A 20,833-nucleotide genomic window follows, 5' to 3' on the forward strand; every position below is an offset into this window, starting at 1 on the left:
TCTGCTCTCCCGCTCCGTTCCCGCCTCCCTCAGCCTCCTCCCCCTCACGCCGCAGCCGCCGCCGCGCGCCCGGAGTGGCGCCTCTCGCAGCCAATCGGCGCGCGCCAGGCGGCCATCCCAGCCAATCGGACGGCGGGGCGCTCTCAGCTCCCGCCCCCTCGCTTGCCGCCCGCGCCGCGGCAGCCAATGGGAGCGGGGGCGGCGGGACGGCGGCGCTGCTGCGTGAGGGAGTCCTCGCCACCGCGGGCTGTGGTAAAGCCTGGCTTTAGTCTCTCAGCTGCCCAACAGCTTTGTAAAATCTTCCTTCCTTCCTTCCTTCCAGTGCCTTGGGGGAGCCTGCGAGAAAGACGGAGAGGGACTTTTTACAGGGGCGTGTAGTGACAGGACAAGGGGGAAGGGATTCAAACTGAAAGATATTAGATTAGATTAGATATTGGGAGGAAATTCTCTGCTGTGAGGGTAGTGAGGCACTGGAACAGGTTGCCCGGAGAAGCTGATGATGACACATCCATCCCTGGAAGTGTCCAAGGCCAGTTGGATGGGGCTTTGAGCAACCTGGTCTAGTGGGAGGTGTCTCTGCCCGTGGCAGGGGGTTGGTACTAGGTGGTCTTTAAGGTCCCTTCCAACCCAAACCATTCTTTGATTCTATGATTAAAACATCTCCCCGGGATGATAAACATCTCCCCAGGAGATGCATGACACGAGGGAGAAGACATATGTAACTAAATATCAAACATACAGGTGCAGGACACCCTGCTTCCACCAAAGCAATCCGAGTAGTAGTATGCAATTTGTCAAAGGCATTCTATTAAAATGTCATAATAAGAATGAAAATTTCCCTTTACTAGCAAGGTAAAGTGTGAAATCTTAATGTTGCCTTTTGTTATAAGAGCTAAAGGTTTATCCAGGAAGAAATACATCCATTTTCATTGTTTCCTCCTGTACAAGCCAATTAAAGTGTAACTAGCCTCATCTGTTATGATAATGAGAAGAGGCCTCTCTACTCCTTCCTCATCTTTAATTAATAAATTGCTAGATTATTTAGGTGCTCTGAGTTAGTGAGCATATTCAGGGAAAGGACATACCAAGTTTCTGATCAGGTAGGGAGATAAAAGACATATCAAGTGGTAAATGTAGTAACTAACAACATCTCTGTATGAAACAGGCTGAAATCAGGAAACTTGGCAGCGGGGTGGAGATAATACCAAATACATCAGTTGGGCAAAAGTCTGTTTCTTTGAGGTTGTCTCTTCATATACACATGTTCACATTGACTTACCCATCATTAAATTGTTCTTTATTTTTGCATAATATTTTTCATCTAAGGAATTCAAAGTACTCATCAATTAATTGCTGTTAATTTGATAACCATGAAAAACAGAGGAAAGGCAGGGTACAGAAACTTCCATATAACCATCTAAACCATTCAGACCAGGAAACAAACTTCTTTTTTTTTCCCCCTACTGGAAAACATAACTGCAATGATAATTGTGATGTGCATGCTTCCTTATTCTTTATACCTTTATATCAGTAAAAAGTGGTTTACAATGTACGTCTTTATCCACACAGAGCTTTACAGGGTTTGTATGGTTTTTCCTGCAGGTCTCCCCTTCCTAAAATAATTTTTGAGCTGGTGGTTCTGCAACAAAATATTAGAAGGTTTTTTTTCTTTTCATTCAAAAATTTGTCACGATCAAGTTATTGAACAGGTATTGTCACTCTCTTCCCCCCGTGTGCTGTCCCCTTCCTGCCAGGACCTAGGGCTCTGCTCTGACTCAGATGAGCTGCATCACCTTGGCTCAGACTCTGAGGAAACTGAAGTTATGAGAAAGACCTGTGAGAACGTCTGGAACTCCACCTTTCTTTCCTTGCAGGACTCTGAAGCCTGATGTAGGATTGTTGAGATGGGGATGATTCAAGGATTCAACTTGGAAACACTACGGAAAAACATCAGTGTGGAAAGGTTGATGCCTGAACACCGTGACAATAAGGAAACAGAACTTTACTTAAGTCCTCTGCATGATATAACAGACTTAGCTGATTCTCAACTTTGCTTATTATTAACTACAGTTTTTAGAGGGTTGTTGAACAATTCATCCAAGAATATCGGGAAAAATGAAACTTTTAGACTTCCAAGTCGCTCGCTGGACATCAGGGAGCGCTGTTTCACCACCAGCAGTTTAAACTGAGACAATGCAGTGTTTATCCAGCACAATATGCTGGGATTCATGTTGTACATCATTCCTAATACTTCCTGTAGGTGGACATTACATCAGTTTAGCCACTCTTTATAGGTAATCACAGTTTGAAATTATATTTTAATATAAAAATAATTTTAATTTTATATTAATATATTTATATAGTTTAAATTATGTTTTTATATATATAATAAAACCTGTGTTTAAAATACCTGGGAGTCTTACAAAATCTTATTTCTGAATTAAAAAATGTCCATATATATACTGGAACTTGATTCTACGAGATATATAGTTATATAGATATCCAATAGCTGGTCCAAAGAGGCAGCTGCAGAGCAGTTAGGTTCCTTTACATGAAAAAAGAACTTAAAATTTTTCAGTGATTGAGATGTTTACAGATATATTAGGAAGCATCACTGAAGAAAAAGAGGATTGGTATTTTGATAAATTATATTTAGGATATACCTACTTTTTTTCCATATTTTAATATTTTTGAGATGCCTTTGGGCTCTGATATCCTTTCAGTGAATTTGTTTAAGAAAGATTAAGTACCACAGGAAAAACACGTGATGTTCCTTTTCACGCAAAGTCATGAAGAACCACCATTAGTTCTTTTAAATGCAGATCATTGTTCACAATAACATATGTGTCTTTCAATTATAGACTTTTCCCACTTCTTGCAGAGAAATAGAAAAAAATTGGAAATAAAAAATAGAAAAGAAAAATCTCTCTTCCCTGTAGAGGGGACTGCTGACATTGCTGGGGGAGCCTGGCCTCTCAGTCAAATATGTTCTAAATTAAATGCACACGGGCAAAAACTCCATTCCTAAAGACCATAACGAAACTGAAACATGCATCTAAAAAGCAAACTTTGGACATGTGGTTAACTCTTTCAGAATAAAGGGTGGAGCAAGTCACACAAGTTTCAGTAAATGAAAGAGGAACAGGTAAACCACCTGAACCCACATCTAACACCAGAAACCTATTTTTTTTTCTTACGTGGGAAGAGAGAGTAAGGATTTAGATGAGTTGTGTGAAACAAATTATTATGGCATCATGGTGGCTGGGCTAGGGCTAAGCATAACAGACTGAATATGCTTTATCAGTTTGCTAGTGGAGATAGTGAGCAAGGACACTGGAAAGGTGCCTTACAGCTAAATCCTTGCTTTTGACAAATGTTACAGTATGATTAGAACTAGAAATGGTTCAGTGTCACTTAAGTGTACGTCACTGATGGATGAATGGGCAGGAAAATTGTTTCCAGCTTTGTTTACTTGAAAAGAACTTCTAAGCATATAGCAGCAGCATTTTCTAGTACTTAAGTCCCAGGACAGCTGTAGGTGTCCTCAGGTACTGAGAAATTCAGGAACTAGAAGACAAAAAATAATTTTCAAATTAAAGAGTGAATAAGAACTGCACTGACTAGACTAATACAGCAAGTGGTAAAAGAAGGTGAAGGCTGCCAGCAAACAGTGCATGTTTAAACATGCTGCTCCTGCATACTTCAAAACAATCAAGTACTCTGCAGCAGCAAATCCACATGAAGTGCCAGGGACATAAGTTTGAACTTGCTGTTCATTCCTACTGTAAATCGACTGATATATCTTCTATGAACTTAACTAATTCAAAGCAGACAAGGGAAGCCCTTAAGATTTATTTTTAAGAATTGGCACTTGTGTGCTGGTTGTAAATGAAATGAAGCAGTCTTATCTGAAGAGTTCAAATTGCTTTGTCAAAATAAATAGATGGGATAGACTACATTACGTCTTCACTATCATATCACAAAAGGGCAAGTGATGAATGATGGATCTCTCAACATGGGTAACTCAAAACTCTCAGTGCGTATTTTATGTCAAAGGGAAAGGAGATCTGCACAGTTCTTCTCTAAGTGTTTTTTGAATCCTCTTATGTTATCCACCAAATTGTAGCTTTTTTAAGCCACTGGAGGTTGTATTTTGGATTTGCGAGTATTTGGTTACTTGTTTCCCGGTTGTGGCTATGCCGTTTCATCATGCTGAATTGTGCAAAGACCCCTATAAACAGGACTCCTCTATACCTCCATGACCCCGGAGCCATTTGTTCCAGCTGCCAAGAGCACCAGGCTTCCTGAGGCTCGGGAGCAAGGAGCAGGTGTGTGTCAGCCACACCCGGGGCGCTGCCGGCGTATTGCGCATGCACAGAGTGACTGGGTTGCCTACATTAACACTGAAAAATGGGAACTCTTCAGCTTCCCTTTTTGTCCACTGTCCTCTCAGAAACAACTAGCAAACCCTGGATTTTGAAAACATTTCTGAAGCAAATGTGGCTGAACAAAGAAAACTTCAAGAACTTTACTTAAGAAATCATTCTTATAAAATGGCATTAGCTAAAGTGTTCTGTTCCATCTGGCAAATAACACAAATGCTTTGTCTCACTGATGTAATGTATATGCATACATTAATACACTAATCTACAAAATATCTAAGCAACCTATTATCCAGGAAATATACCTTATGTAATTATCTAGGGACATCAAAAGTAGAAAAACATTGGTGCTTTCAAAATAACATCCTAATTCTTTTCCTGAAGGCAAGTTCAGCATTTCTTAAATAAAAGCTGTTTGAGTGGCTGAAGAATAGGTGGGAGCCTTCAAACTCTTACCTAGCTGGCTTATGATTCTATAACTGGACAAAATGTGTTAATTTAATCAAATTTTTCTCATTTCGTTTTCCAGTTCCAAAGTTTACTGATCACATAATTCAGATCACAAAGTCTTTCAAACATGGTATCTATTTATTCTCTGGTTTTATACTGTTGAAAACAATTGAATCTTTGTCCATGACAACATCCCCTATAATAGGGGAAACAACAGTAGTAATTAAGAAACAATAATAGTAACAATAGTAGTCATTAAGACAGGACAATTTTTTTATTGTCAAGAGCAGTACTTTCATGGCATGGCATTCAGAAGACTAACGCCATGAAAGGATTAATCAAGAGTAGTGTAGCTACAATTTCTGCAGGAAGAGAAAATTGTTTTCCTATTTGGCTCTAATGCCCTCATACTGCTAAGAAAGGAGCTGCATGAAGGTTCATAGTGGGAAGGCAGAACTTCAAGGGCAGCCCTTTTGGAGACTAAAAACAGACAAATTAAAATGTGAGCTGGAAAAAGTCCAGGATTTTTATTTTTTTTTAACTCACATCCCATTGTCTGGGCTCCACACAGTTAAATTAGAGTTGCCACAGTTTGTTAAACATTGAATGCCCCTCCCAAGGAGCAATGGGGTCTATAATTACTCCACAACAGGTCAAAAAGCCTTCTTGTTTCTCCGAGTTCGGTATTAACAAGCTGTAAAAATTCTCTTACTCAGAGGTTGAAGCAATAAAATTACTAGTACAAGGGTTGTAGATTAAAGTGCAAAGAGAAACAGATGAACTTTGCTAACAGCTATTGCTAACTGAAAAAATTAAAAGGGAAACTCTTGAACTGTGAAAGTAGTCACAATACAAAAGCAATTTATTTCGGTGAGGAGAAAAACCCCAACACCAGTGGTAAACCCAGCTTTCTTAACCCCACTCTCTGCTGTCCGTTGTGTTATGCTAAATGGTGTTTGTGGGATGAGATTTTTCTGCCCAGCTCATGGGTGTATTTATTCACCTTTGCTTGGGCTATGACTACGCACACAAATTAGAGTGAGGCAAGAGTGGGTGGGGATTTACAGCGTGTTAGCTGCTCCCTGGAAACTGCCTCTGTGCATGCTGTGACCCTGTTTTTGTTGAGGAATACATGGCTTCTGCTCACAGCCAGGCACAGCTGTGTCCATAGGTTGTTAATGTGGGTTACCTGACAAACTATAAATCCACACCCTCACTAGACTTGTAGCAACCTGTACCTATATAAGGCAAGTCCAGCACAAGCAAATTCAATGGCAGACACCTTCAGGTTGTGAGAGAAGTACTCAGTGTGCCTTCTGATAACACCACGCTGAGAGACAGGACAACTATCTGTCTATATAACCATCTGCTTCAGTTCTGCCCACAGCACAGAGATATTATCACACGATAAAACATGTTAAAACCACTTAGGACTCTTCAAACAATTTTTAACAAGTGTTTTGACAAAGTTCCATCTGTATCTTCTTTCACAGAACATGGCTAAAATGGAAAAAGAAAAAGTATTAGATGCCAGAATTGAAACTATTTTAGTGTAAATGGAGCTTCTTTTAACTACAACTTGTGATCTTCTGTTTTCCTGTGAGCCCCTTCCAAACCTTACTAAACCAGTGAGTGTTCTAAGGGATTGGGCACAGTATGAAATCAAAAGGCTTATCTTGCTGCTACACAGTAGTCCATATGAAGAGTTACTAAGTTTTTTACATCTAATGCTGCTCATTTTAAGCAGCTTTGAATGCTGACAACAGATGTTCTAAAAAATGCTGTCAGTAATAGAGCCATGAAGATGTATTTTCAGGTAAGTAAAGACGAGGATGACAAACCTGTTACTGACCCCACCCTCTGGAGTTAAGACTAAGCCCTGGCAGAGAGGTGAGGATGCCACAACGTATCAGACAGGTTGGTTTCTATAATCCTCAAAGACGCAAATAGAACATATGTTAATGGCATGAGCATTTCTCTCCTGTGACTACACCCTGTCTAGTTTTATGAACCTCTGAACCAACAGCCCTTTACCTCTTAGTACCTACTCTTACTTTTAGTCAAAGGTCTCCAGCCCAACAGAGACCCAGCTTGTGGGCTTCTGAAGCCAAGGACAGCTTTATGAGGGTTGCCACTGCCTCTGAACTGATTTCCATCTCCAGTGTGCATTAAAATTTTGTCAAAATACACAGATATATTTATAAACTGTGTTATTATTAAAAAAAAGTCACAATATAGAAGGAGGCCAAAAAAACCCCAAACGTGTAAACTAGCTTTTTTTTAGTGTTTGAAAGTTGTTAGACACTCAGTCTAGCAGAAAGACATGACTGCTCATTTGTTTTCTTACTGGCTCTATACCTGACCAGCTCCATATGGCTAAAACGTCGAAGTTCTCCAAGACTCTCAATGTTCTCATTATTCAAATCACCATAACAAGACTTACCTGTTATATGGTGGTTTTCAAACCTGCAGGAAAAATAAAAAGCGCAGAAACACCAATTTTATTACAGTTCCTTGAGCAGCAGCATATGTCAATTTGTGACAACATGGAATAATCAGAAACATGTCCTGGACAAGATACTGTATATAATTTCTCAACACTGTTCTCTTCCTACAGTCCTTTCACAGCTTCATTCTGTGTAGATGGTCCAGTCTGCCAAAAAATTTGAATGCCAACATCCTAAAGCTACCCTAATAAAGTTCCTGAGCAAGTCTATAACATAGGTGACGTATATAGCAACATCTACTGTTCAAAATAGCTGTTGGCACTTTTGAGCATAAGTGTTTCTGATTGTTTCTATCATTGTCAGCCTTAACCAGTTAAAAGCCATAATGAATTTTGAAAATCCATTAATTTTGTTGGAAAAACCTTAGCAACATTATGTTTTGCTCTCTGCTATAATACATGACCTATTTTCTAGGGACCAGACTTTGGTTATCTTCACAAGGGTACACCCAAAACCAATCAGGTTTGCAGCCTCTGAAGAATCTCAGAGCTCGATTGCCAAATACCCCAGTGGCACTGATCATGTTCTCTCCACTCATCTCTCTGATCTGCTGACCACAGTGCATGTCACAGCCCCACCTTGCATCGTTTCCTGATACTTCGGGAGTGACTCACACATCCTTGCGACTTTCCCTGAAAGCAGATTTCCCCACTTTCCTGTGCCTGGGGAGTTTCACAAAGCCCACTTACCAAATTTGTAGTGAAGACCTGGAAATGACCTGGTAAAAACCTAGCTCAGATCCCAGTATCACACTAATTCTTATTGGCTTCAGAAAGAGCTGGATTTTTCTCCTCAGATCTGATTCACAGTTCACAGAAGTCAACAGAAAATCTCCTCTCACTGGTGTCAACCTCTCCTGAGTACATTAGTGAACAGAACTTTATTCTCCAAACAGATCTGAAGCAGATGTAAATTAGAGAGCAAAAGTTGAAAAATGAAGATCACATCAGTTTTCTAATATAATTTCACATAGTTGGTGTATGTAGGTCTTGGTGACCAAAATTTTTTTTCTTTTTGCTATATAGCAGAGTCAGTAATGTGCTCAAAGCATTTAAATTATAATTTGTCTGAGCTGTAATTATGATTTATTAAGAGTAAACCACAACTAGCCTACACTGCACTGCCTAATCAGCATTCAGCTATTTGATAAGAGGAGGTATCTCAAACAGTTGATAAAATTATCCTGTTTATAACCAATATGTGAGGCCTTACCTTTAAAGCTTTGGGCTGAGGAAAGTTAATATAGAATAGCCATTGAATAAGGTCACGTATTCCAGCACAAAGAGTTAAAATTGCCACAAAAGTTACAAAGAATACGCTGCCTCCCAACCCCCTGGAAACCAAAGTACTTTTGTAATAAAGCTACTGCAATACTCAGGCCCTTTTATCTCTTTAGCCACATGCCTGCTCTACTGGCTTTGATTCTACAAAGAAACTTCCCTCAACCGGGAAAGAAGGTAAGATCAACACTATTGTGAATCCTCCCTCATTTCCATTGTCTTGCTGGGGAACAACATCATGTAGAGCAACTCCCCTTCAAAAATACTGAGCAACATTTAAACAATCATTTTTTTCAGATTTGGAAACCTAGTGAAATCATACATTGTGAGCTCTTTATTAGATCCTGCAAACTGGAGCCAAATTAAGCACCATACTACAAAAAGCAACATGATACATCTATCTTTGCATCACAGTTATGGTACAACTTTCTATAAGTAAAAACTCACAGTTTGTAATGTATCACACTAAAGAACCAAAACCACTGTAAGGGGCTTTACAGCCTTAAGACCATTCAACCCTTTAGATACTAAAGGTTATGGCTATTTTTTTGTATACTGACAAAAAAAGATACCTGTATAGTATCTGGAGGTGGTTGTAGAAGCAGGGCTGCTTTCAGCAGTAGCCACTGCATGGTTTCAAGACTGCAGAGTAAGGCTTGGATTTTTAAAACTAGGTACAGAGATTTGTCTATAGAGAACAAAGGCCAGGAGGAGAAGGAGGATTAACATGCACCCAGCCTGTTCTGTTCTTCTACATTTAAGTATTTGAAATAAAAAAATAAGAAAAAAGGGCAAAAGGCTTAAATAAAATTTATTGTTCCTTATAATTAGGGCTTATGTCGTTCAGCTTGGCAATTTGATAACAAGATAACTCTTCTCATCTTGAACAAACTGGTACATTTACATAGAAAATGAGCTTAGAGTAAGGCAGGCATTTCTGAGCCTATTGATGCTGCTCATCTTTCTGAAAAACACCATCATTTGACAGCAGCAATGCAAGATGTATCTGAGTCTTCAATCTTCCCAAGTTTTCATATTGCTAGTATCAAGCTTTTATTTTGAGTCTTTGACAAGTGTATCAGAAGAATATAAGAAGCCACAAAAAACCTCAAAGAGAACCAAGATAAATGCTGTAAAACACCAATCTAGGCGGTACCAGGAGCAAACCCAAAGAACAGCCCTTTAACTTGGACCCATCTGAGACAGCACCTACCAGATTGCAGCGGGGCACTGGATACAAAATACAAAACCAGATACAACACAAACAAGCTGCGCACAGAGACAAACCCACAAAGATAGCTCACCTGCACTTTCATTTCAGAACTTGTAAAGTTTCCAAAGTTTCATTAACTGCGGTCTGCCTGTACAAACGCAGCAACATGTTTTTATTGTACAGTGAACAGGTAAGAGGAAATTTGAAGTCTTTGAAAACGCTGTTGATTTCTCATACGTGCAGGAACAGACTTAGAGGGATGTCATTCTGTTTTTTTCCTGTACTAAAATAACTTGTTTTTCTCAGGTACTAATATAACTTTCAGAAAGATCTATGCATATTTTTTAACTGAATTAATAAACTCAAGCTTCAGAATATATTTCCAGTGTGGCATATCCTTTGTCTTCCATTTTGGCATTGCTTTTACTCTTAGGAAAGCCATTTTAAAGCCTGCAGCAGGCTTTCGCGTGCTTCCTTCTCAGCAACTTCGCAGGGCTCTGGCACTACCTCCCATTTTGTAGGTTCCCACAAAGCTGTGCTGCTCAGAGACAAAGCACCCAGGACTACGTTTTCCCGAACAAGGAAATGCGGATACTGCAGCACCAGGAGCGACTCTTCAGAACAGCCCTAAGGTAGAGAGCTCTACTGGGTAAAAGAAACAAACAAACAAAAGAAAATAAAAACGAAACACATAACTAGCACAAAGATCCTTACGAAATGGTTCATTCTATACAGACAAGAGTTCTGGTTTTTAAGATAACTGAGGAATTATCAGGAGCTATGTCCAACACAGAGCGGCTCACAGGGCACCCCAGTACGCGAACAAAGCTCACTATGGAGTATGAGCATTTGCTGCTGGCTCTCGGCACGACGAGGGGGGAGCGGAGACACCCCCCGCCGCCCTCCCGAGGGAAGATCCCGGCGGCCACGCGGCCAGGGCAAGGCAGGGACCTCGGGGCGGCTGCCCCAGCGCGCTGAAATTCAGCGGCGACCGCGGGAAGCCCCGCGCCGGGAGGGGCGCCGGCTCTGCTCCCCCTGCCCGTGTGTCACGGCGAAAACACGCCCGGGAGCTCCCTCGATGACTAACAGTTTCCCCTCGACGGCGGGGGCAGCTGTCCCCCGGATCTCCGCCGCAGCCCCGTCCCGCCGCCCCTCACAGAGCGGGCGGGGCGGTTTCGCAGCCCTTTTACCGGGCACGGCCGCACCTCGGGACGCCCCTCGCTCCGCTGCTCCCCCTCCCCATCCCGCCGAAGAGGCTCTGCTTGGGCCGGGCCGGGAGCGGTTCCCGCCCTGCCCCATCCAGTTTCGCCCAGGTGCGGGGGGAGGAGGGGGCGGCGGTGGTTTAATGCGCGCTCGGCTGTCCCGGGGGAGGAGCTGCCGCCGCCCCCCCCGCGTCCCAGGTGTAACCGGAGCCGGGAGGGCGCGACGCAGCCACCTCCACCTGCGGAACCTGTCGGGCGGCTCACTCCGCTCCGCCGCCGCTGCCCTGCACGGACCGCTCCCTGTCCGCCCGCGTCCCCGAGGACTTTTCCCCGGCCTCCCCGCGCCCCGCCGCCCGCCCCAGCCATGAAGCCGCTCTGCGGGGCTGCGCTTTTCCTGCTGCTTCTGTTCTGCACCGCCGCCTGTGCCCAGCAGAGCTGTGAGTACCCGCATCCCTCCGTCCGCCCTGCTCCCCGCTCCTGACGGGGCTCCCCCACCCCGGGACCCCCTCCTGCCCCCCGCTGTCCGCGGGGCCGCCCCGGCGGCGCCACAAAAATTGCGCCCCCCTCCCTCTGCCAGAGGTGCGAGGAGGGAGCAGGAGCGCCCGACCCGCGCCCCTTTGTCCCCAACCCGAGGGGAACCCCGGCGTTCCGAGGGAAGCTCTCGCCTCGCTCTCGGGGAGGGAGGGTGGGTGGTCAGGTGGGAAGCGGTGGGGTGCGGGCACGCCACGCCCGGGCTGCCGGGGGCGGCTTTGTCCGTCCTTCCCGACTCCCGGCGGCAGGGCGCGGGCGGCAGTGCCCGGCTCCCTGTCCGGCTCCCTGCCCGCCGTACCCGCTCACGGCCGCGCTTCTCTTCCAGCGTGCATCTGCGAGAAGAACAAGCGTGTCAGCAACTGCAGGATAGACAATGGGAAGTGTTTGTGCGACGCCGTCGGCTCCGGCATCACCGTGTACTGCGACACCCGTGAGTGAAAAGGGCACGGTGGGGAGGCAGAGCGCCGGGACATAGGTGAAAATGACCCTTGAATCCTCAGCAAATAATGGTAGTAAAGAAGGAATGCTTCTCCCTGGCCTTCCAGGTCAATTGACGATGGAAGATAAGGGTTTAGGGTGCCTCCCGTGCGACTTCTGTGGAAGTGTGTATGCTTTTATAGATGCAGGCTCCCTCCTCCTCCTCTATATTCGTTCTCCAGTGGCAAGAATTTCTCAAAGATGAATATTTAGCTTCCTTGCAAGCACATATTATCACTTTTCCTACGAATCTAGAGAGGAAAGAGCCTTGTCTCAAGACCTTACTCTAGGTTTGAGCTCAGCTAAGCTGTAAGTGAGCCTCTAGCTGTAAAAAATGAAAGCTGGAAGTCCTAAGGCTGGACTTCTTAGGCCTTTGTCTTGAGAGGCTGACATACCCAGTTGTATTGACTCTGTGCACCACCTACACCTTAGACACCTGCTCTTCCATGTAATGGCTTCAAATCTGGTTGCTGCTGATGTAATCTTGTGTTTCTACGGGCTAAGAGCTCTGTTTTGGACATGCGTGGTCTGATGCTGCATAACGTGACTTTCTGGTTATTTTTAGTGACTCCAAAATGCCTGTTGATGAAAGCAGAAGCGATGGGCTCAAAATCAGGGCGTCGTGAGAAACCAAAAGATGCGTTTGAAGATACTGATGGCCTTTATGATCCTGAGTGTGAAAACAGTGGTGCTTTCAAGGCGAAGCAGTGCAATGGAACCACCTGTTGGTGTGTGAATACAGCTGGTGTTAGAAGAACTGACAAACATGATGCAGACTTGAAATGCAATCAATTAGTCAGAACGATGTAAGTCTTTCAACAGGGTGTGCTGTGACATGAAAACATTCCTGTATGAGGCTCTGCCTTGTGTGAATGATGTGCTGAGAATGAATGAAGATGGGGCAATAAGCACTTGATTACTGTTGGGGTTTTTTTCTTCAGAAACAAGGAGACATTGAAGGAGTTTGGAAGGGACTTTCTTCCTTTGTTTTTATCTCACTGTTCTGTTTTTTAACCTGGGGTTAGATTTTTTCAGTATGCGTTTTATAGGCACGTGCTTTAAGAATATTCATTGTACTTCAGATGGATCATCATTGAAATGAAACATGCAGAGAGAAACGCTCCTCTGAACGCCGAATCTTTAAAGAAGTAAGTGATGATTGTAAGATGTCATGACATGTCTGCGTGCTCTACTAGATATCTAGTGTAATTCTGTACAATTGTTTAAAAGCATTGTAAAACTTATGAACTCATTTGTAAGACACCTGAGAAGTGAGCTACGAATCCTTTATAGAAATGCTCTAATTTTTTTATTGGAAATAAATTAACTGCTAATGAGATTCGTTGGCATTTAAAATTGATTTCTACCTTTTTTTTCCTTACGTCAATATACTGAAGGAAATGGGAGTTGATAGGTGAAACTGGCTAGAAAGTAAACTGACAAAGATGGCAGAGGGACTACATAGAAGCAGCAGGAGAAAAACAACAGTTTAGTTATATTGCCTGTAACGAAATCCTACTTCTCTCTGTAAGAGGTCATATAGAAAGAAAGATATGCTTGTAGCTATTAGATATTCCACTTTATGGAACAAAAGCTGCTGCCCTCCAGCTCCTCTTCTGTATAACACTGCAGTAGTGTAGGTGTTTATTTTTCAATAAGTGCACCTTTATTGTTACCACATAACTGTAGTATACTTTATAAAGAGAGTGTACTCGATTTGGCTGGGATGGGGTTAACTTTCTAGGTAGTAGTTTGTATGGTGGTGTGTTTTAGACCAGTAACCAAAACAGTGCTAATAAGTCACCAGTGCTTTAGATGCTCCTGAACAGGACTTACATAATGTCAAGACCTTCTCAAACTCTCACTCTGCTGCCCCAGGGAGTAGGTTGGAGGTGGGCAAGAGGCTCGGAAAGGGACAGGGCTGACCTGAATTGACTGAGGAAATAACCCATATTGTATACTGTCATGCTCAGCAATCAATCTGGGGGAATTTTTTTCCCAAGTAGCCATTGCTCAGAGATTGGCTGGACATTGATCTGCTAGTGCTGAGTGATTGCTTTTGCATCACTTGGGATTTCTTTTCCCCCCACCCAACACTTTCATTTATCAAACTGTCTTTATTTTGACCCATGAGGGGTTTTTTTCCTTATTTTTGCTCTTCTGATTCTTTTCCCAATCACGCCAGGGGGAAGTGAGTGAGAGACTAGGTAAACATTTAGCTGCTGGCTGAGGTTCACCCCCAGAGAGAGACTGCAGGAAAAAACTATTACACTGCTCTTTTCTGCTTCTGAAATTATATGTGTAAAATAGTACTGTTTCTAACACATGGCTTTAATATCCTTACAGGTTCTTCATGGATACAATTACCAGTCGTTATTTGCTGGATGGACGCTATATAACTAATGTTGTGGTAAGAGGCACATAATTTTTAGTAAAGTATCATTATTTTATTTTGCTGTGAGTAACTTTTAAAACTCTTGTTTAACTAATGCGGTAGAGCATGAGTCTTATTAGAAGCTCTCAAAGTAGTGACACTTACTAAGCAGTTAGGAAATAGCTGTATCTGAACTGAATGCTGAGAAATTACACTGTTCTCCTTAGTCTGTAGATGAATTCTTTGCTTCCATAAAAAAATGGAATTTGAATCATACTGTAAACAGTTGGCTTAAGATGAAGTATCATAAACTTGATTCAGGATGTGGGTTCGTGAGGTGAATCATATTTTGCTAGGCTTTAAACTCCTTCTTAATACCACACTGTATTTTTTGCAGTATGAAAACCCGTACATTACTATTGATCTGAAGCAAAATTCCTCAGACAAATATTCTGGAGGTGTGGATATAGCTGATGTGGCCTACTACTTTGAAAAAGATGTAAGTGTGTCCTGGGTAAAGTCTGCCAGAAGCTGGCTGTGTGTATTGCACTGCATTCGGGAGTCTTGTTGTGCACAGGCTAAAGCAAGATGAATTATTGCAGGCCCTGGATAAGTGCCTACTACGATGTGAACTAGCAAGTCTCTCCTTTCCTATCGGTTTTTAGGTGAAAGGTGACTCCATCTTTCATAATAACAGACTAAATGTCAGCTTTGATAACGAAGCCCTGAAGCTTGAGAAGACAGTGGTCTTATACGTTGATGAAATAGCACCAGAGTTTTCCATGAAGTCTCTGACTCCTGGCGTGATTGCTGTCATTGTTGTAATAGTGATAGCAATAGTTGCTGCAATTGTTGTTCTGGTAAGTTCTAACAATCCTGCCAACGGTGCAATTTGGGAAGGAATAATGTACCAGCGTAATTGGATGCTGATAGAAACAGTCTCCCTCTCTAAACTGGCTCGCTTTTCCAGACTTGGGAGGTGGGAAATCGATGATGGACATACTGTCACTTTAAAGTTAAAACTGAAGGTTGTCACCTGAAAAACAAGTGGGGGGAACAATTCATTGAGATTAAGAAAGTACTTCCTGCTTTAAAGTAGCTGAGACTGAAACACAACTTCTTTTGTACCTCACTTTGGAAGGGTGGGGGAAGGACAGCTTCAAGTTTTGTGTTTTAAAGTCAAAACCAAGTTACAAGTAAGTCAAGATGAAAAAAAATTGTGTTCTCTTACAGGTCCTCACAAGGAGAAGGAAAGGGAAGTACGTGAAGGCTGAGGTAAATAATTTCTGTTTCTGGTCTACATATGGGGAGGAGGTTGACCAGAATCCAGAAACTCCTAACTTTGGTGTAGGTTGAAAGCTTGCTTTGGGTGCTTCGTCTGTGTTCAAGGAGACTGAAAGTATTCACATTCTGTAGCTAGTTTTCACATCTGTGTAGTTCTGCACTACTTCCAGTGGGAACTGGTGATCTGCTGTTTCCCAGGTCTGGGGGGTGGGGTGCGCTTCTGACGGCAAGTACTACTTTACATATCTATAGCAAGGGGCCGTACAATCCACAGGAAATACTGATAGTCTTGTTCTGTAATGAAGACCTTTACTGAGGTATTTGCATGCAGCTCGCGGTGTCTATTGAAGAGCTACTTTCCAATGGAATAGAAAACGGTGCTTCACGCCAAGTGTGTGGAGCCTTTTGTTAAGTAATTCAAACAATGTTGTAGCTAAATAGAAACATCTGCTTCATTCACACACCCTAAATAGTGCTTTGTTCTTATCCCCAAAAAAAAAAAAAAAAGCTGGTGGTTTTAGTATGGTTGATAGTGTTGCATCACATGCATTTGCTAATAAAAATCCAAGCTGCTAAATCCCACTGACTTCTTGAGTCTTAACGTTGAGAAGTAGCACAACTTGATTTCCCTCTACCTCCTCCCCTCAGGTGAAGGAAATGAATGAAATGCACAGAGGACTGAATGCGTAATGAAAACAACTGAAGACAAGTAAGATTCAAACAAGACAACAAACATCATTGAAGGCATGGATCTTAACTCTTAAAAGTTTCCTCATGAAAGGGAGGCAGTTGTGCTCACTTAGTGATTGGTAAAACAGCCAAGATTGGTAACCAAGCTTTTACTATTTGTTGAGGGTTAAATCTTAAATGCCCCGTCTTACTCAAGTCAAACTTAACTATTGCTCCCTGATTTTACTTTTTCTTATGATGATAAAATGAGTTGTCAACTGCTGTTACTAGGGTTTTGGAGCATACATGCTTAAATGGTTATTTTACCCTTGTGGGAGTTTTGTTAAAAATGATTGTGTAGCCATGTTGTAATGAGACTGTCTCCTGTATAACTAAACATGATGTTTTTATGGCAGTTTGTACATATTTGAAGTTGCTGTAACTTTTTTATGACTTGAATTAATAAAACTTGGAAACAGGCTTCTATTTTTTCCATGTTGAAATGATGATCTGCTAAGTTATCATGCTTACGAATTTGTAGTTTAATATTTCCTTAAAGGAAGCAACCTCAGCATAGGTGAAAATATGCTAGAACTCCAGTTAGCAGTTTGTATTAGCCATCTAATATCTAAATAGCATGATAGTTTTTCTGGAAACTGTGAAAAGCTTTCAACAGGAGTGAAATGAAATACGGATTGTTGTATAAAAAATCAAGATGCTGAGAATGTAGTAATTTCAGGAATGCATAGACTACTCTTCCAAATGCTATGTTAGTATTTAAAATAAGCCTCTAATCTAGAACATCTCTGGTGTACGGTTGGGGGTGGGCAGGTTTGGCATCTGATGGTGGAGCTGGGGAAGAGCAATTTACACTATTACTGTGCTTTGCTAAACTGTCCATTGCAAAGCTGTTGCACAACAAGAAGCTGTTTCTGCTTTTGTTACTGTTCACTGTCCTGGAGGCAGACCAGACTTACACAGGCTGTCTGCCTCCCAGACCCTTGGACAAGAGAGCTTGCTTTGGCTGTCAGTAATCTGTGTCACATATGTTGGCTAGAAATCCATCCAGCATATCTGATTTATAAAGGAAATGCTGTAACTCCTGTTGCCAAAGAAATAATGAGATGCAAGATAAGGAACTGAATGACAAACCTTGTTACTAATGTGGTGTTTGTTTTGACCCCCCACTGCCTAAAACAGGAAAAGTAGGATAAACTACTGAGAGGATATTTTATGTACTGTTCATAAAATTAAATGTGAAGCATACCCTATCCGTGTGCCTGGCAGATACCACAGGGAAGTCGCTGAACTGTGTTGATGTACCTCTGTCATAGCTCACCAGGATGCCTTCTGCCTTTCAACAAGGTGGTACCAGACACGCTTGCGTTGCTGTGTTGGATATTGTACAAAAGTCCTGCAGTAGGGGATTTACTGGAGTGTTTTGCAGCCTGTTCCAGCAGCTTTGTCAGTGGTAACTTCTGTAGGGCAGGCTCTCCCCTTGCTGATATATGCCACTCCCTTTCTGCCCGGGTATTTGGGCAGTCTGCTGAGGCATGAGTTTTGTACAATTCTGTAAGCTGTTAAATAAATAAAGCCAAGTTTTCAGTAAGTTGGTCTTGTGCTGAGTCCATGTGTTTTATTGTCTTCCCCAATGCTTCTGTGTCAATATTCTCTAACTCTCTTAAATGCCTGCAATATGGTATCTTTGCCATTTCTTTCTTCTCCTTAAGATCCTAATGCCATTGTTTTCTCTCCTCCTCTCCCTACCCTCCCTATCCCGATTTCAACCATGGTTTTGGCCTGTGGGGTGGAAAGAGTTGTGTGCTGTGGTTGGGCTGGAGCTGCACATGTGCTGACTTGACTGGACTGGCTGGTATGTACCTGCTGTGTGGCCTGGACCTTGTCCCAGGCCGTTTGTTTGAACATCATTTTCTCCCTACTTTTCCCACACTAGACAAAGGCATATAGACACTTTTCAATTTCTTTTACCTAATGGAGTTTTTGTGTTAGATTTGAAGCTTAAATGTTTCAATATTGTCTTCTGGTCAAATTTGTCTGAAATTAGCCAAGGGGTTAGAAAACCACAAAGTTTACAGAAATGAAGTATAAGTGGAGGTAACTACATCCACAACTGAAAGGAATGTACTCTATCTGTTTCTAAACTCAGTTACTATGGTACAAACATGATGCTGCTCACCTCTCAAAATGATGATTAGTAATAGGGTTTTTTCCTTAGTTTCCTGTTATGAATAGTTTTATTGACCTTTATATTGGCTTTTATGTCGTTCTGTTTTGTTTACAAAACACTGCACTTGTCCAATAGTCTGGATGTATAAAAGTGTGTATTCACAGGGAAATGGAAAATTACGATGGGGGGAAAGACCTGAGAAATTAGTATTATTTACCAATTATATTACTGGTATCTTCCAGGTTATTGTGTTTTATAGTCTTTATAGCTAGAGGAGACTAATGTGCTGGAATAAAAAAAAAAGGCTGCTATCGGATAGTGTCAACTCTCTACATATGCATGTAATACTTCTCATATATAGAGAACTTTTTAACTGCTGGCAAAAAAATAATTGGTATTGAAAAATAATACAATATTAAATAGCAAAATACTAAGTGTTCTCTATTTTGATACCTGGAAAACCTTCAGTAAAGTTAAAAAGTGAGTTTCCTGTAAAAGAAATAAAGCAATAGAACTTAAAGGACTAGTAGTCACTGCATCAATTTTTAACTAGGTAAATATTTTGATGCTTCCATTTGTCTTATTCATTAACTACCTTACGTGAAGGAGCATATTTTTTTAAATGTGAAGTTCTGCACAAAACTGAGATACCGTGTTTCCCCTCTTTTGATGTAATGTCAATTGTGAAAAAGCATATGAAGGGCAGATTGAAGATTTATTAAGTAATTTGAGACTGGATGAGATTTTTTGTTACAGAGAAAGGATGGACACAAACTGTGCCAGAAACACTAGTAATAATATTTATCTTAGTGCCTATGTACAGCATGGGAAAATAGTGTTTGTATAGGCAAGTGCAAATCTATTACTTCCTTGTGAAATATTACATTAGCAAATATATATTAATATTACTGCTGAGTAAAATTAAATACATGTTTATGCAAAGACAATGAAAGACTTTTTAGAAGAGGGTATGCAAATGATGTGTTTGAGAGAGAATGACCAATAAAGTCTATTTATTACAACTTTCTTCCAAGACCTAAATAATCCCGAAGTGCAGTTTCCACAACTACAAAATGAAAGGTCAGCGCTGCATGTGTAGGGTCTGTTGACAGTTCTGTCCTCCTTATCTTCCTGACCAGTCAGAGTAAGTTTGGTATGAGAAATAACATTGTTTGTGAACCATGTTTATTTATATCCTCACCTACTGGACTTTGATCAGTATAATATACAGTGATTTTGGATTACAGACTGTTTGAAATAGCCTGAAAGACATTCTAGGCAACTAAAAATGCTACCAGCCATGCTGCTCCCATTTTACACCTGGTAGTTAGTGAATTCTAGCAGCTCCCAGAAGAGGCTGCGGGCTGGTATAGTAATAGGTCCATCGCTGGGCACACAGGCAGTCAGGTGCACTGCAGGGGTGCCTTGTGTGCTGGGGACAGTTTGGCCCAAAATTGAAGAGTTTTATGAACTTTGCTAAAACCTTTGTCCTCCTTGGCTTAGCACTGACATGCAACGGCTGGCACATGCAAGGGAAAGGGTAGTGGATGACAAGGAGGTGATGTGTCATGTTAGAGGAAACACTGACCAGCTTATAATAGTGTGTAAACTTCACACATGCAAGAAGTGTTTATTTTTCTGCTATCCCCTAAGCACACTGCAGAATTCTTATGTGTTCAGGTGCCTGCCAAGTAGAGCACGGCTGTGCCAAATGTGAGTAAAAAAAGTACACAGAAGAAAGTTAAAAGGTTCTTTACAGGGCAACAGGCACATTTTCTGTTTTCAAACTTACATTATCTAAATATTCTTATCTTTTTAATGTTATCTTAAGTCTCTGCTGCTCTGTATGTGTGCACATATAGCTACACATCAGTTTAATAACCAAATTTTCTGGTGACATCCCCATCAACTTGAAAGCATTAGAGATGCCAATGATCACACTTGTATACTGGTTAACCCCCAGTGAAAAAGAATTAGTTATTTCTTATTTTTTTCCCTGTAGAGTTGTTAAAGCACATCCATTTTCCTAACTGAAAAGCCATTGCAACTTTTCTCTATGTGCCACTTATGCATAAAAAGGCAACAAAATTAATTAAGGTCTAGATTAGCATCCATTTTCCATCTGCCATGTGTGTAACAATTAAAGCCATCTTCTCATTCTTGTCGCTCCTGGTAGGCAAGAGAGAAAGCAGGAAGGGTTCTGTTACCTACAGCGGCAGAGTGAAGCAACCAAGCCTGGCAACAGGGAACTGATCCCCACTCGGAGCTAGACCTGT

The 20,833-nt window shown here is 41.8% G+C and overlaps 1 protein-coding gene across 1 annotated transcript; it reads left to right on the plus strand.

The window, feature by feature from the left end:
• The first annotated feature begins 11,322 nt into the window (after positions 1 to 11,322).
• EPCAM (epithelial cell adhesion molecule) lies at positions 11,323 to 17,958 on the plus strand. The gene is made up of 9 exons (XM_027696659.1): positions 11,323 to 11,471; positions 11,891 to 11,995; positions 12,608 to 12,848; positions 13,125 to 13,190; positions 14,389 to 14,452; positions 14,814 to 14,915; positions 15,082 to 15,276; positions 15,650 to 15,691; positions 16,349 to 17,958. The coding sequence occupies exons 1-9, from the start codon at positions 11,399 to 11,401 to the stop codon at positions 16,388 to 16,390; spliced, it is 930 nt and encodes a 309-aa protein (XP_027552460.1). The 5' UTR covers positions 11,323 to 11,398; the 3' UTR covers positions 16,391 to 17,958.
• Positions 17,959 to 20,833: the final 2,875 nt, after the last annotated feature.

Source organism: Neopelma chrysocephalum, unplaced genomic scaffold (genome assembly GCF_003984885.1).
Source record: "Neopelma chrysocephalum unplaced genomic scaffold, ASM398488v2 Primary Assembly neopelma1_108, whole genome shotgun sequence".
NCBI classification, from domain to species: domain Eukaryota; kingdom Metazoa; phylum Chordata; class Aves; order Passeriformes; family Pipridae; genus Neopelma; species Neopelma chrysocephalum.

Excerpts from the sequence above, each read along its gene's own strand:
- EPCAM (XM_027696659.1), top strand. The coding sequence starts at position 11,399 with ATGAAGCCGCTCTGCGGGGCTGCGCTTTTCCTGCTGCTTCTGTTCTGC. Across the intron at positions 15,277-15,649 it reads TTGCTGCAATTGTTGTTCTG|GTCCTCACAAGGAGAAGGAA; the intron begins GTAAGTTCTAAC and ends GTTCTCTTACAG. Across the intron at positions 15,692-16,348 it reads GGAAGTACGTGAAGGCTGAG|GTGAAGGAAATGAATGAAAT; the intron begins GTAAATAATTTC and ends TCCTCCCCTCAG.